Source organism: Calliphora vicina, chromosome 4 (assembly GCF_958450345.1).
Source record: "Calliphora vicina chromosome 4, idCalVici1.1, whole genome shotgun sequence".
Classification (NCBI taxonomy): domain Eukaryota; kingdom Metazoa; phylum Arthropoda; class Insecta; order Diptera; family Calliphoridae; genus Calliphora; species Calliphora vicina.
In genome coordinates, this window is record NC_088783.1 from 56737781 (window position 1) to 56755870 (window position 18090).

General features: G+C 24.1%; 1 protein-coding gene across 1 annotated transcript in view; it reads right to left on the minus strand.

Annotated features, from left to right (window-relative positions):
• ec (echinus) overlaps positions 1-18090 on the minus strand; it is a 236796-nt gene that overhangs the window by 176985 nt on the left and 41721 nt on the right. Inside the window, exon 2 of the mRNA XM_065506896.1 lies at positions 1253-1579. Within this exon, the coding sequence (XP_065362968.1) occupies positions 1253-1504 (252 nt within the window). The 5' untranslated portion in view covers positions 1505-1579. The remainder of the gene's footprint in view (positions 1-1252; positions 1580-18090) is intronic.

The following is an 18090-nucleotide window of genomic DNA, read 5'->3' on the forward strand; positions in this document are numbered from 1 at the left end:
AAAAACTTTTTGAAAATCCCAAAATGTTCCTGATGCATTCTATTGTTTAAATTTGTTAAAGGGAAGTCTTTCAAAAGCTTTAATACAGGATTATTATATTAAATTTATAATCTCATTTTAGTTAAACTTTGAAAATCTTATTAAAAGTACAGCCTTTTGAAGTCGCATTGCTCATACCCTTTAATTTTCTTCCTCATTTTCATTTAAAATTAGACTGCAGCAGCAGCACTAGTTCACCGTTGAAAATCATATTCCCATGAAACTATTACGTGTAAACTTTTTTTCAAAAACACATATTATTCACTTGTTTTATTTTTATGCGCGCTAAACTAAACAACAAAGTAAAACTTTCAAATGAAGAAATGAAAGAAGCTGAAAAACTTAAAGAAACGAGAGTACAAGTACTAAATAAATAAATACACCTGGCTAAATGATGATTTTGAATTATTATTGTTCTTTTTTATAGCCATTACCATGAGTGTTAAGGGTAAATATAAATTGGTCATGTCGTTTGTAATTTCTAATTTCTGTCTGCACGACTGTATGTTGAAATCAATTTTCCGTAGCCCCCAAATAATTTACAAACATTATTGATACATCAATATATCCGCTATAGTTGCGGTTTAGATGCTATTTAAAATCGAGAAAATCGGCCCACAAATGGCTGAGATATAATCAAAAAACCATGACTACCTCGAACTTTGACCTATTTTAAATATCTGGATTACTAAGCCATTAATATAAACAATATGGATACCTAATGATAGATATTTTAAAGACCCTTCCAACGACGTATGTAACGCCATAGTAATTTGAACCTACAAAGGGTCAAAATCGGGAAAAATATTTTTTAATCCGAGTTTTTTTACGAACAATTTTTTTTTTCAAACTTTATCCTAAAGTTTACTTTGGTGAAGGGCATATAAGATTCCGCACTGCCGAATATCGCTCTCTTACTAGTTTTTCTTTGATTTCTTTAATTCTGGCCAAAGAAAATCATTATTGTTGTTTATTTTTTCTTAAAAAAAAAAAATTAAAACACATGTTTGTTTTCCTGTTCCCTGAGCCAACTAAACAACCGAGAAATCTCAGTTGTTTTGTCTTTAATTTTAAATAATTATTTTATGCTTGTTTTATGCTAAATATGTAGCAAAAAAAAACCAGAACACACGACATGTGTTCAGGGTTAAAGTTTTCTTATGGGAAAATGTTTAGTTTCCAAGGAAATTATAAGGAAAGAGGAGAAACTTACCTGTACAGCACAGTTGAGAAAACAATTATTTTGTCCTGGTCCATTGAGTAGACCCTTTGAGGGTGGTTCCATGGTGGGTGATGTCAAAATATTGGGAGCTCTTAATAACTCTATAAGACGACTACGTTCGTTGATATTTTGTACTGTGCCCATGTTGTAGTGTTTTGGAGGCATCTGCTGATAGATATTGTTATTCGGAGGACCATTTGGTGGTCCTTGCCGGTAAATGGTGGGTGACATGGGTGAAGCCATGTTTGAAAATGTTGCTGTAGATTTTCAAAGATGGTTAAGGCAGTGAAGATTTTGTTTATTTAAGGGAAAACATGTCTGTAAAAAAAGGAAAAGAAATTAAATTATTAATTTAAACATAATAAAATAACGAAATACATATGTATCTCTATTCCGAAAAATTTTGAAATGTTTCTGGCTTTTTCCCCTAAACAAACTGTTTATGATCTAGTTTTTATATAGACTCACTGTCTGCTTTGCTTTTAGAATTTACAGCCTCTGGCTTTGGAATAGTTTCATTGCTATGTCTCTAATTCCGTCATAGTTTTTTTTATAAAAGAATGCAAATTTTGTTTAGTTTTTAATCATTTATATTCGTTTTAACAGCAGCTGTTTTATTACGTTTTTATATTTTTATTTATTGCAAGCATTTTAGAGTCAGTTAGAAATATTTGCAAATAATTTACATTAACATTTTGCAAATATATGCAAATTTATGCAGTTATGAATGTGACAGCATTTATAAGAGCATTTCATTGCAACATGATGTTACTTGATTGATCTGTATTAAACAGGAATTTAGAGAATTTCAATAAAATGTTACAATTTTAAAATTTTCTCAGATAAACCATTACAATGAAAATGATGCTGGGCAATGTTTAAAAATTAAAAAGTTTAAGTATTGAAATTCCTAAAAATTCCAGAATTATTTTTTTTTTTTTAATCTAAACATTATTTCAATGGGAAGACTTTCAAAAGCATAAATGCAGGATTAATTTTACAAAATTTATAATTTTAACTAACATTTGATTTAATTTGGAAATTCCCAAACACTTTTGAAAAATCCCAGGATTTTTTTAAATTTTTTTCTATTGCAAAACATTTTAATGGGAAGTCTTTTAAAAGCATAAATGATGATTAATTTTACAAAATTTATAATTTTAACTAAGTTTTGATAAAATTTTTAAATTCCCAAAAACCTTTGAAAAATCCCAGAATTTTCCCGTTTTGTTTTATTGCTTCAATTTTAATTACGACATCTTGAAACTTCGGGAATTCCTAATTATATAACTTTTTTTTAATAATTTTTTTATTCCCAAAAAATTTTGATAATACCCAATAGGAAAATTATGACGGGAAATGCTTAAAAACTGTAATTTTGATAATCCCAATAGGAAAATTATTGTGGGAAATGCTTAAAAAGTGTAAATCTTGATTTAAACTATTAAATTTATAATTTAAACGTAAATACCTTATAATTTGTGAATTCCCAAAAACTTTAGCAAAATCCCAGAAATTTTTTATTTTGTTATATTGCTTAAATTTTAAATGGGAATATCTTGAAAATCTTTCATATAGTTATATAATTTAAAATTTATAATTCAAACTTTGTTTTGATTTAATTTGGAAATTCCCAAACACTTTTTAAAAATCCCAGGATTTTTTAAATTTTGTTCTATTGCAAAACATTTTAATGGGAAGTCTTTAAATAGCATAAATTTACATTTATTTTACAAAATTTATAATTTTAACTAAGTTTTGATAAAAATTTTAAATTCCCAAACACCTTTGAAAAATCCCAGAATTTTCCCGTTTGGTCTTATTGCTTTAATTTTAATTACGAAATGTTAAAACCGCTGAAATTTCTAATTATATAACTTTTTTTAATAATTTTTTAATTCCCAAACTAATTTTCATAATGCCCAATAGGAAAATTACCATGGGAAATGCTTAAAATGTGTAAATCTTGATTTAAACTATTAAATTTATAATTTAAACATAGATTCCTTATACTTTTTGAATTCCTAAAAACTTTTGAAAAATCCCGGAATTTTTCAATTTTGTTATATTGCTTAAATTTTAAATGGGAATTCCTTGAAAATCTTTAATACAGTTATAAATTTGTTTAAATTTATAATTCAAACTAAATTTCGAATTAATTTGGAAATTCCCAAACACTTTTGAAAAATCCCAGAATTTTTAAATTTTGTTCTATAGCTAAACATTTTAATGGGAAGTCTTTCAATAGCATAAATTTAAATTTATTTTACAAAATTTATAATTTTAACTAAGTTTTGATAATATTTTTAAATTCCCAAAAACCTTTGAAAAATCCCAGAATTTTCCCGTTTTGTTTTATTGCTTTAATTTTAATTACGAAATGTTAAAACCGCTGAAATTTCTAATTATATAACTTTTTCATAATAATTTTTTTAATTCCCAAACAAATTTTCATAATTCCCAATAGGAAAATTATGCTGGGAAATGCTTAAAATGTGTAAATCTTGATTTAAACTATTAAATTTATAATTTAAACATAAATTCCTTATACTTTTTGAATTCCTAAAAACTTTTGAAAAATCCCAGAAATTTGTAATATCTTTATATTGCTTAAATTTTAAATGGGAATATCTTGAAAATCTTTCATACAGTTATATATTTTAAAATTTATAATTCAAACTTTGTTTTGATTTAATTTGGGAATTCCCAAACACTTTTGAAAAATCCCAGAATTTTTCTCTTTTCTTCTATAGCTAAATATTTTAATGGGAAGTCTTTCAATAGCATAAATATTGATGTATTTTACAAAATTTATAATTCTAACTAAGTTTTGATAAAATTTTTAAATTCCCAAAAACCTTTGAAAAATCCCAGAATTATACCGTTTGGTTTTATTGCTTCAATTTTAATTACGGAATCTTGAAATGTCGGGAATTTCTAATTATATAACTTTTTCATAATAATTTTTTAATTCCCAAACAAATTTTCATAATGCTCAATAGGAAAATTATGCTGGGAAATGCTTAGAAAGGGTAAATATTGACTTAAACTATTAAATTTATAATATAAACATAAATTCCTTATAATTTGTGAATTCCCAAAAACCTTTGCAAAATCCCAGAAATTTCTAATATTGTTATATTGCTTAAATTTTAAATGGGAATTTCTTGAAAATCTTAAATACAATTATATTTTGTTTAAATTTATAATTCAAACATAGTTTTGAATTAATTTGGAAGTTCCCAAACACTTTTAAAAAATCCCATTTTAATGGGAAGTCTTCCAAAATTATAAATTTATTTTACAAATCTTATAATTTTAACTAAACTTTGACGAAATTTTGCAATTCCTAAACACTTTTGAAAAATCCTACAATTTTCCCGTATTGTTTATTGCTTCAATTTTAATTACGAAATCTTGAAACGTCGGGAATTCCATTTTATATAAATTTTTTTTAATAATTTTTTAATTCCCAAAAAATTTTCATAATGCCCAATAGGAAAATTATCATGGGAATTGCTTAAAAAGTGTAAATATTGATTTAAACTATTAAATTTATAATTTAAACATATGTAAATGCCTTATAATTTGTGAATTCCCAAAAACTTTTGCAAAATCCCAGAAATTTCTAATTTCTTTATATTGCTTAAATTTTAAATGGGAAAATCTGGAAAATCTTTCATACATTTATATATTTTAAAATTTATAATTCAAACTAAGTTTTGATTTAATTTGGAAATTCCCAAACACTTTTGAAAAATCCCAGAATTTTTAAGTTTTGGTCTATAGCTAAATATTTTAATGGGCAGTCTTAAAATAGCATAAATTTACATTTATTTTACAAAAATTATAATTTTAACTAAGTTTTGATAAAATTTTTAAATTCCCAAAAACCTTTGAAAAATCCCAGAATTATCCCGTTTGGTTTTATTGTTTCAATTTTATTTACGAAATCTTAAAACGGCTGCAATTCCATTTTATATAATTTTTTTAATTCCCAAAATAATTTTGATAATCCGAATAGAAAATTATCATGGGAAATGATTAAAAAATGTAAATATTGATTTAAACTATTAAATTTATAATTTAAACATAAATGCCTTATAATTTATGAATTCCCAAAAACTTTTGCAAAATCCCAGAAATTTCTAATTTTTTATATTGCTTAAATTTTAAATGGGAATATCTTAAAAATCTTTCATACAGTTATATATTTTAAAATTTATAATTCAACTAAGCTTTGACGAAATTTAGCATTTCCCAAAACATTTGAAAAATCCCAGAATTTTTAAATTTTGTTCTATAGCTAAACATTTTAATGGGAAGTCTTTCAATAGCATAAATTTAAATTTATTTTACAAAATTTATAATTTTAACTAAGTTTTGATAAAATTTTTAAATTCCCAAAAACCTTTGAAAAATCCCAGAATTATCCCGTTTGGTTTTATTGCTTCAATTTTAATTAATTAAAATTATACAACTTTTTTTTGAATAATTTTTTTAATTCCCAAAAAAATTTTGATAATCCCAATAGGAAAATTATCATGGGAAAGGCTTAAAAAGTGTAAATATTGATTTAAACTATTAAATTTATAATTTAAGCATAGATTCCTTATAATTTGTGAATTCCCAAAAACTTTTGCAAAATCCCAGAAATTTTTAATATTGTTATATTGCTTAAATTTTAAATGGGAATATCTTGAAAATCTTTCATACAGTTATATATTTTAAAATTTAAAATTCAAACTTTGTTTTGATTTAATTTAGAAATTCCCAAACACTTTTAAAAAATCCCAGAATTATTAAACTTTGTTCTATAGCTAAACATTTCAATGGGAAGTCTTTTAAAAGCCTAAATACGGATTTACTTTACAAAATTTATAATTTTAATAAAGTTTTGACGAATTTAGCAATTCCCAAAAACTTTTGAAAAATCCCAGAATTATTAAATCTTGTTCCATTTCTAAAAATTTTAATGGGAAGTCTTTAAAATGTTGAAACACTTATCTCCACTATTGTAAATACTGATTAAACTTAGTTTTGATATAATTTGTGAATTCCCAAATACTTTTGAAAAATCCCCTAATTTTCCAGAATCGCTCTTTTGCTAAACATATGAATGGGGAGTATTTCAACTGGTAAATGTTAATGATTATAATATTAACTTAGTTTTAATACAATTTTACAATTCCCAAATGCTTGGGAAAAATTCCATAATTTTCCCGGTTTTATTTTATTGCTTTAATTTTGAGTAGAAAATCTTAAAAATGCTTAAAATATAATTTTAACTATTAAATTTTTAATTTATAATTAATTTTTACATGATTTGTGAATTCCCAAACAATTTTGAAAAATCCCAGAATTTTTCACGTTTGTTCTATTGCTTAAAAGGGGAACTTTAAGGAGGGGAAGTCTTTTAGAAGTTAAAATACTGATTTCTTATATTAAATTTATAATTCCCAAACAATTTTGATATAATTCTGAAATTCCCAAATGATTTGAAAAAATCCCCAAATTTTCCTTTGTTCTATTGCTTTAGTGGGGGAAGTCTATAAAAGCATAAATACAAATTTATATTATTAAATTTATAATTTTATGTTAATTTTGTTAAAATTTTGCAATTCCCAAATGCTTGGGAAAAATTCCATAATTTTCCCGGTTTTATTATATTACTTTAATTTTGAGTGGAAAGTCTTAAAAATGCTTAAAATATAATTTTAACTATTAAATTTTTAATTTATATTTAGTTTTTACATGATTTGTGAATTCCCAAACACTTTTGAAAAATCCCAGAATTTTCCAATTTTATTTTATAGGTTAAATTTTTAATGGAAATATATTAATTGTAGATTTATATTATTAAATTTATAATTTAAACTTAATTTTCACCTAATTTGTGAATTCCCAAAACATTTTCAAAAATCCCAGAATTTTCCCTGGTTGTTGTATTGCGAAAAAAAAAATTTAAAGTCTTAAAATAGCATAAATTGTATATTAAATTAAGATTTTTTAGAAAATTGTACATTCCCAAAAAGAAATCTAAAATGCCCAATAAGAAAATTATATGGGGAAGTGCTTTTGCTAGGCTTACATTCTACATAATTCCATATAGTTTTAATTTCTAAGTAAATCTTCCCTGCTCCAATTCAAAATCTGATTTTCAAAATCCCCAATAAATATTCATTTGTAATTTATACCGTAGATTTTATAAGACAGTTATTTCTAAGCTTTATGATAAATGTGAATTTTATAGAGCTTTTCCTAAATCGTTTGTTTTGAAATCTACAATTCCCAACTTAAGGCTTAATTTATGCGTATAAATAATGTTTGTTGTTTAAAAAACATTTTGTTGACTTTAAAAGCCTGTTTTTCGTTTTGTACAAAAAGTATATAAAATAATTTATTATTTGTTTTTATTGAAAAGTCTTGTCCATGTCTTTTGAATGACACTTAAAACTTGATTTAAAGCTTAAAATGCAAAAACAGAAAAAAAATACTTAAAACAAGTGTTTGAGTTTTTTTCTATTAATTTTACAACACAAGTGGTTTTTAACTTAATTTTTTTTTTCTTCTTAAATCATCAATGAATCAATATATGAATGTGCAAGTGAATGTAAGTTTTATTGTAGCAACCCAGCAGTTTTAGGATACTGTTCCGAACTGGTGATATTGCATATCACTACACTCTAGGTTACTTAGAGACAATAAAGTGACAATTGACTTCTTGCTAGATTACATGGAATGTCAGTAAACTTAAGTAAAAAGAAAACTATTTTGTACGAATTACTCACAAAAAACTGAGGTACAAATTTAAACTGACTACACTCTAGATTACATAGAGACACTAAAGTGACAATTGACTTCATGCTAGATTACCTGGGATGTATAAAGTAACTACTTCACTTGTCTCTGCACTACAAAGAGCGGACAAGTGTCAAATGACCCAAAATACATAAATTGGAGTCAGACATTAGTGACAATCACTGTCTATAAGGCATACATTGTCTGCTTGCTTAACTGCAGGGAAGTGAATGGTGGTGGTTCAGCAAAATCTTTGAGAGTTTATTAAACGCTAGATTGTTTTTCTAGTTGTTTATGAATTTAAAATGCTGTCAATGAATCGGGAATTGTTTTACTCTTATTAAATATTAGTAAGAGTATTAAGTATTTGTTTTAATGCATTGCTATGAATAAAAATATTTAGAAGATTGTTGGCTGCCAATTGAACAAAAATCTTTTATTGATGAGCGATTAAAAATATGTCAGCAGGTTTTTGTCTGTTTTAAATTGATTTTATAATGAATTTGTTACTGATAGACTTTCTAATGTTATTAAAACAACTGTTAAGATAATTATGAGTTGTAATACAGCATGACAGAAACATTTATAGGGAATCAATAAAAAATATATTTAAAGATGATGGCGTTATAATGTTTTATTTAGGTAAATAATTATAAAACATGATAAAAATCGTTAACAATATCTTGGAAAGTCTAGCTAAGCATGATCCAATACTGTTCAGCCCCATTTTGGGTTCGAAGGACCACAAGCAACTTCAATGCAACTCAACGAAATCACATCACATATGAGGCCAAATCCTCACACTGACCTTTCTAGGATTTAGCAAACGTTTCCTCTTTCTAAAATGTGTATTTTATAAAAACAAAAAAATTCTGATTTAAAATATGTTGAAAAACATTTTTAAAATTTTCTGTTAAATAACCTGCTGCACAATTAGTTCTAAATTGAGTTATTTCTTATTTAAACAAAAATTTTCAGCTTATTTCACTAAACAAACTTCTCACTATGTGGCGCCTTACAACTTAATTGCATATGACTTGTGTTGATTTGTGAAGAGCTATGCAAAATATTTTATTTTATTTAATTTTATATTAAAAACGTGACATAATTTCCATTATTTCTTTAAACAAACAAAATGCCAAGAAATCTGAAACATGAATACAAATAAACAAATATAGAAATTATGACACGAAATATTACAGCAACTACAACACAGTGTGGCTGGCCCCATCAACCACTTAAATGCTTGATAAGGCAAAATTTAGTAGAAATAATTGAAGTAATTTGTAATGAAAAAAAAAAAAGAATAACAAATAACTAATAAATTATGTAAAAGTCGAAGAGTAAAGTTACCCAGAAAAACGTGATTTATGCAAAGAAATTATGAAGAAAAGAATGTTATAAAACTTGGGTGGTTTTCAAATCAATTTTTGTTTGGCAGCAAAGCCTTTAAAAAGAGGTAGGTCTAGAAGAATGCATTTGGAATTATGTCAGGTAGGTTCTATGGCTTAAATTTTTTAATGGCAAGTTTTGTAAAAACTTAAATACAGAAATATTTTATTAAATTTATAGTCTTAACTTAATTTTGCCACAATTTTTGAATTCCCAAACTTTAATGAAAAATTCCAGAATTTTCCCTTATTGTTCTATAGATAAAAATTTTAATGGGAAGTCTTGCAAAAGTCTTAATATCTATTTATTTTATTAAATTTATAATTCTAACTTAGTTTTTGCATAATTTTGAAATTCCCAAAAGCTTTTGCAAAATCCCAGAATTTCCCCACTTTGTTCTATTGGTGGAAATTTTAAGGAGATGCCCTAAAAAGTTTAATTACAGATTGATATTATTAAATTTATAATTTTAAATTAGTTTTAAAAATTATTTTGCAATTCCCACACACTATTGAAAAATCCCAGAATTTCCCCACTTTGTTCTATTGCTAGAAAATTATGTAGACATTTTTTAAAATGCTTAAATACAAATTTATATTATTAAATTAATTATTTTAACTCAGTTTTGACATAATTAAACAATTCCCAAACACTTTTAAAAAATCCCAGTATTTCCCCACTTTTTCTATAGTGTAAAATTGAGAGGGATTTCTTTAAAAGTCTTAAATACATATTTATATAATTAAATTTATACTTTAAACTTAGTATCCATTTAATTTTAGAATTCCAAAAAACTTTTGTAAAATCCCAGAATTTCACTATTTTGTTTTACTGCTTGCTGAACGATTAAGTGAAAAGTTTTTAAAAACCTTAAATACTGAATTATAACTTAGTTTTGTTCTATTGCTAAAAAATTCCCACTTAAATGTTAAGCAATAGAAGAAAAGGGGAAATTCTGGGATTTTCTAAAAGTGTTTGGGAATTTAAAAATTATGTGAAAACTAAGTTTAAGTTACAAATTCAATATTTTAAATCAGAATTTAAAGCTTTTAAACAATTTTACTTTTAATAATTAAAAACTTTTTTAACAATTCACACATTATTTTATTAAAAATTTATTAATTCAGATTTTAATTTGTTTTAAGACTTCTCACACAAATTTTTAGCAATACAACAAAAAGGGGAAATTCTGGGATTTTTTAATAGTGTTTGGGAATTCACAAATTAGGCCACAGCTAAGTTAAAATTATAAATTTAATAAATCTGTATTTACGATTTACCCCCATTGAAAATTTCAATCAAAAAGGAAATTCTGGGATTTTTCAAATGTTTTTAGGAATTCTAAAATTATGTCGAGTACATTTTCAAATTAAAAATTTGAAAGTTTAAACTTCATTTAAAATCTATTATGCACTTCCCAGAATATTTTATATTCTAATCTAAAAGATATTTTCTATATGACTTTTCTATTAAAACTATTAAAACGAGTCGATTTTCTAGTGATCTTCTCTAAAGAAAAGTGATCTCTTCTATGAAAAAGTGCTTTGTACATGGAAAAGTTATATTTTCTATAGAAAAGTAGTATTTTCTATGGATAAAAGCGATATTTACTATAGAAATGTGTTACTTCTCTTAAGATATTTTATGTTTTCTATAGGAAATTGATTTTTTTCTATAGAAAAATAATATTTTTCTTCTATGATATTTTTCTACTGATCTTTTCTATAGAAAACTTATCAGAAAAGTGATCTTTTCTATAGAAAAGTGATCTTTTTCTATATAAAAGTGATATTTTTCTATATAAAAGTGATCTTTTTCTATATAAAAGTGATCTTTTTCTATATAAAAGTGATCTTTTTCTATATAAAAGTGATCTTTTTCTATATAAAAGTCATCTTTTCTATAGAAAAGTGATCTTTTCTATAGAAAAGTGATCTTTTCTATAGAAAAGTGATCTTTTTCTATATAAAAGTGATCTTTTTCTATATAAAAGTGATCTTTTACTATATAAAAGTCATCTTTTTCTATATAAAAGTGATCTTTTTCTATATAAAAGTGATCTTTTTCTATATAAAAGTGATCTTTTTCTATATAAAAGTGATCTTTTTCTATATAAAAGTGATCTTTTTCTATATAAAAGTGATCTTTTTCTATATAAAAGTCATCTTTTCTATAGAAAAGTGATCTTTTTCTATATAAAAGTGATCTTTTTCTATATAAAAGTGATCTTTTTCTATATAAAAGTCATCTTTTCTATAGAAAAGTGATCTTTTTCTATATAAAAGTGATCTTTTTCTATATAAAAGTGATCTTTTACTATATAAAAGTCATCTTTTTCTATATAAAAGTGATTTTTTTCTATATAAAAGTGATCTTTTTCTATATAAAAGTGATCTTTTTCTATATAAAAGTGATCTTTTTCTATATAAAAGTCATCTTTTCTATAGAAAAATGATCTTTTCTATAGAAAAGTGATCTTTTACTATATAAAAGTGATCTTTTTCTATATAAAAGTGATCTTTTTCTATATAAAAGTGATCTTTTACTATATAAAAGTCATCTTTTCTATAGAAAAGTGATCTTTTCTATATAAAAGTGATCTTTTTCTATATAAAAGTGATCTTTTTCTATATAAAAGTCATCTTTTCTATAGAAAAGTGATCTTTTTCTATATAAAAGTGATCTTTTTCTATATAAAAGTGATCTTTTTCTATATAAAAGTGATCTTTTCTATAAAAGTGATGTTTTCTATAGAAAAGTGATGTTTTCTATAGAAAAGTGATCTTTTCTATAGAAAAGTGATCTTTTCTATAGAAAAGTGATCTTTTCTATAGAAAAGTGATCTTTTTCTATATAAAAGTGATCTTTTACTATATAAAAGTCATCTTTTTCTATATAAAAGTCATCTTTTTCTATAGAAAAGTGATCTTTTTCTATATAAAAGTGATCTTTTTCTATATAAAAGTGATCTTTTTCTATATAAAAGTCATCTTTTCTATAGAAAAGTGATCTTTTTCTATATAAAAGTGATCTTTTTCTATATAAAAGTGATCTTTTTCTATATAAAAGTCATCTTTTCTATAGAAAAGTGATCTTTTTCTATATAAAAGTGATCTTTTTCTATATAAAAGTGATCTTTTACTATATAAAAGTCATCTTTTTCTATATAAAAGTGATTTTTTTCTATATAAAAGTGATCTTTTTCTATATAAAAGTGATCTTTTTCTATATAAAAGTGATCTTTTTCTATATAAAAGTCATCTTTTCTATAGAAAAATGATCTTTTCTATAGAAAAGTGATCTTTTACTATATAAAAGTGATCTTTTTCTATATAAAAGTGATCTTTTTCTATATAAAAGTGATCTTTTCTATAGAAAAGTGATCTTTTCTATAGAAAAGTGATCTTTTCTATAGAAAAGTGATCTTTTCTATAGAAAAGTGATCTTTTCTAAAGAAAAGTGATCTTTTTCTATATAAAAGTGATCTTTTTCTATATAAAAGTCATCTTTTCTATAGAAAAGTGATCTTTTCTATAGAAAAGTGATCTTTTTCTATAGAAAAGTGATCTTTTTCTATATAAAAGTGATCTTTTTCTATATAAAAGTGATATTTTTCTATATAAAAGTGATCTTTTTCTATATAAAAGTGATCTTTTTCTATATAAAAGTGATCTTTTTCTATATAAAAGTGATCTTTTTCTATATAAAAGTCATCTTTTCTATAGAAAAGTGATCTTTTCTATAGAAAAGTGATCTTTTTCTATATAAAAGTCATCTTTTTCTATATAAAAGTGATCTTTTTCTATATAAAAGTGATCTTTTTCTATATAAAAGTGATCTTTTTCTATATAAAAGTGATCTTTTTCTATATAAAAGTGATCTTTTTCTATATAAAAGTGATCTTTTTCTATATAAAAGTCATCTTTTCTATAGAAAAGTGATCTTTTTCTATATAAAAGTGATCTTTTTCTATATAAAAGTGATCTTTTTCTATATAAAAGTCATCTTTTCTATAGAAAAGTGATCTTTTTCTATATAAAAGTGATCTTTTTCTATATAAAAGTGATCTTTTACTATATAAAAGTCATCTTTTTCTATATAAAAGTGATTTTTTTCTATATAAAAGTGATCTTTTTCTATATAAAAGTGATCTTTTTCTATATAAAAGTGATCTTTTTCTATATAAAAGTCATCTTTTCTATAGAAAAATGATCTTTTCTATAGAAAAGTGATCTTTTACTATATAAAAGTGATCTTTTTCTATATAAAAGTGATCTTTTTCTATATAAAAGTGATCTTTTACTATATAAAAGTCATCTTTTCTATAGAAAAGTGATCTTTTCTATATAAAAGTGATCTTTTTCTATATAAAAGTGATCTTTTTCTATATAAAAGTCATCTTTTCTATAGAAAAGTGATCTTTTTCTATATAAAAGTGATCTTTTTCTATATAAAAGTGATCTTTTTCTATATAAAAGTGATCTTTTCTATAAAAGTGATGTTTTCTATAGAAAAGTGATGTTTTCTATAGAAAAGTGATCTTTTCTATAGAAAAGTGATCTTTTCTATAGAAAAGTGATCTTTTCTATAGAAAAGTGATCTTTTTCTATATAAAAGTGATCTTTTACTATATAAAAGTCATCTTTTTCTATATAAAAGTCATCTTTTTCTATAGAAAAGTGATCTTTTTCTATATAAAAGTGATCTTTTTCTATATAAAAGTGATCTTTTTCTATATAAAAGTCATCTTTTCTATAGAAAAGTGATCTTTTTCTATATAAAAGTGATCTTTTTCTATATAAAAGTGATCTTTTTCTATATAAAAGTCATCTTTTCTATAGAAAAGTGATCTTTTTCTATATAAAAGTGATCTTTTTCTATATAAAAGTGATCTTTTACTATATAAAAGTCATCTTTTTCTATATAAAAGTGATTTTTTTCTATATAAAAGTGATCTTTTTCTATATAAAAGTGATCTTTTTCTATATAAAAGTGATCTTTTTCTATATAAAAGTCATCTTTTCTATAGAAAAATGATCTTTTCTATAGAAAAGTGATCTTTTACTATATAAAAGTGATCTTTTTCTATATAAAAGTGATCTTTTTCTATATAAAAGTGATCTTTTCTATAGAAAAGTGATCTTTTCTATAGAAAAGTGATCTTTTCTATAGAAAAGTGATCTTTTCTAAAGAAAAGTGATCTTTTCTAAAGAAAAGTGATCTTTTCTAAAGAAAAGTGATCTTTTCTAAAGAAAAGTGATCTTTTCTAAAGAAAAGTGATCTTTTCTAAAGAAGAAAACTGATCTTTTATATAGAAAAAATTAACTTTTCTATAGAAAAATTTAACTTTTATATAAAAAATTTGATTTCTTCTATAGGAAACTGCTAAGCTTTAAATTCACCTATCAAACCTATCAAATTCACCTGTTTATAAATATTATTTTTTATTTAAACACATTTTTTGTATTTCTATTTGTTTGTGTCTAAACAGAAAACAACACAACCAATTAAAATGTTAATTTTTTGTTTATTATTAATTTGTTTATATATATGAACTGTGACTTTAATTGCGGCCAAGAAGTTGTTTTTCATTTAGAAATTAATTTATGCTTCAAGCACGTGGTTAAAAATAAAATTTCAAAACACTTCAACATAATTTTTTAAACAACAAAGCAATGTCTTGTATATTTTATACATATTTGCATAAACATCAGCATAAAGTTAACATTCGTATGGATTAAATAATGAACGAAGAAGATTCACCTTTAAATTAGCAAATTTAATGAGTATTTATGCTTTAGCAATAAAGAACCAGTGATACTTGTCAATATTTGAAGTTTATGAATATAAAAATGGTTATTTTATGGTGTTTAAAGATAGAATTGTAGTTGGTAGAAGGAGTGTTGAAGTTATCAGTTAAACAAGAAGACTGATCTTTTCTATAAAACACTGATCTTTTCTATAGAAAACTGATCTTTTCTATAGAAAACTGATCTTTTCTATAGAAAACTGATATTTTCTATAGAAAACTGATATTTTTTATAGAAAACTGATATTTTCTATAGAAAACTGATCTTTTCTATAGAAAACTGATCTTTCCTATAAAAAACTGGTCTTTTATATAAAAGACTGATATTTTCTATAGAAAACTGATATTTTCTATAGAAAACTGATATTTTCTATAGAAAACTGATATTTTCTATAGAAAACTGATATTTTCTATAGAAAACTGATATTTTCTATAGAAAACTGATATTTTCTATTGAAAGCTGATATTTTCTATAAAAGAATGATATAATCTATTGAAAACTGATCTTTTTATTGAAAACTGATCTTTTCTATAGAAGACTGATCTTTTCTAGAAAAGTCTAACCTTTTCTATAAGAGACTGATCTTTCCTATACAAAACTGATCTTTTCTATAGAAGACTGATCTTTTCAATAAAAGACTGATCTCTTCTATAAAAGACTGATCTTTTCTATAGAAAACCGATCTTTTCTATAGAACACTGATCTTTTCTATACAAGACTGATCTTTTTTTGTATAGAAAACCAATATTTTCTAGAAAAGACTAACGTTTTCTATAAAAGACTGATCTTTCCTATAAAAAACTGATCTTTTCTATAAAAGACTGATATTTTCTATAGAAAACTGATCTTTTCTATTGAAAACTGATATTTTCTATAAAAGACGGAACTTTTCTTTAGAAAACTGATCTTTTCTATTGAAAACTGATCTTTTCTATAGAAAACTATAGTAAATTTAGAATTTTCATACTTTACGCTTTGACCAATTATATTACAATATCAAACACAAACTGTAGCTCTAAAAATTTAAATATTCATTACCAAAAAATCGTACAATAACTTACACCCACGTTGAAATATTTCTTGGATATTTTTGTTTCTCTCTTCTACTATTATTTAATTTATGTATTTGTTTATATTAAATATTTAATTTTGTTTGTTATTTCTTGCCTCTTTACTGTGATGGACAGACATTAAAACCTTAAAATATTGCTAGAAAACAAAGTTTTTTTTAAAAAAGTGTTTAAACCACTTGTTTTTTCTGTTTTTTTTAAACAAATTTTTTTTCTCTAAAAATTTTAAATGACGAAAGGTGTTGCTAATTGTTTGTTTTTTCAAAGTCTATATGTTTTTTGTCTTAATTTGGCATTGATATTGTGTAATTTTGATAATTTATGAAGATAAGATTTGCGTTTTGTGTGAATTTTAAAAGAGGAATTCAAAGCAAACAAAATAAGATAAATTTTACATAATAAACAGTTTTGACAAAACATAGTTTATGAGAGATTTGAAAGAGTTTAAATAATGGGTTCATTCGCTTTAACATTTACATAAATAGAAAATATTGAAAAAATAAACAAAAGATTTTTAGTTAAATAGAAATGGTAGCTTTTGAACTCTTTATATATCTGATTCTTCATCATATTGCTAGATTTTCTTGCAGGTTCGTGTAGGTTTTCTAACACATTTTTCCACTGACATAAATGTTTCAATATTATCTTATCTTTAAAGGCAATTATAATTTTATGGTCAACCTAATCAAAAACATAATTTTGTAGGTGTTCAAGCATGAAAATCGAACACAACACCTTTTAAATAGATTGACAAATTTCAGTAAATTTCAAAATACTTCCCTTAAAAAGAACACTTTCAAATACAGTAGTAGTATTTATTAAAATTTTATGACGTTTTTACAAACATCAATTTCATCATTTATCATTATGATAAAGTTGCAGTTTCTACCAACAAATTGTGCACCATTTATTTACAATTAAAATTCTTGGAAAATTCTTGTTTACAAGCAAAAAAAAATTTGAAACAAAATTGTAGCAATTTTGTTTAAAAACAATTTTAGTTTTTTGTGGCAGATTGTCTTACAAGAATAACTTGTTTTTTTTTTCTTACAATTGTGGCAATATTTACGGTTTTCTTTTAATATGCTAGCCAATTCTGGCCATAAAACATGCAACATGCGTACACGCAATATTGTTGCAGTTGCAACAAAACAACAACAGGCAAGAAAAAATATCGACAGGCTGAAACGTAAACAACTTGTTAACCCTTAAATGCTACGGGGGATTAAATATGACATTTGAGTTTAAAATAAAAAAAATCAAGAATAAAAATGGATATACCCACCACCACAAATATGGGGAAATATTCATCGTAGACCCACAAAATTGTATATATTCTGGGTCCTTATAAAATTCTAAGACGATCTAGCTATGTCCGTCCGTCTGACTGTCTGTTCGTCTGTACGATAGGACCTACATGAAAGAACTTGGGAGATTGAAATTTTCCTCAAATATTTTTAGTTGAGCAGACATGTTTTGTATGGAAAATGAGTAAAATCGGTCAAGCAGAACCCGAGATTTGGACCAAAATGTGAGACAACTTCCAGAAAAGTTTACATTTTTCAAACCCTTTTTGCGATTTTCTTTAAATATTGGGTGTCTGACTTAAAAATGCGTAATTTTTTCCAATTTTTATTTTTTATTTTGAAACATAAGTACAATATAAATTTATTCAAAGTCTTGGCCATTGTTAGCTATTTCCCATCTTTCTGGCAACATCTGGATTTCGAGCCAAAAGAAGTGCTCATCTTTTGAG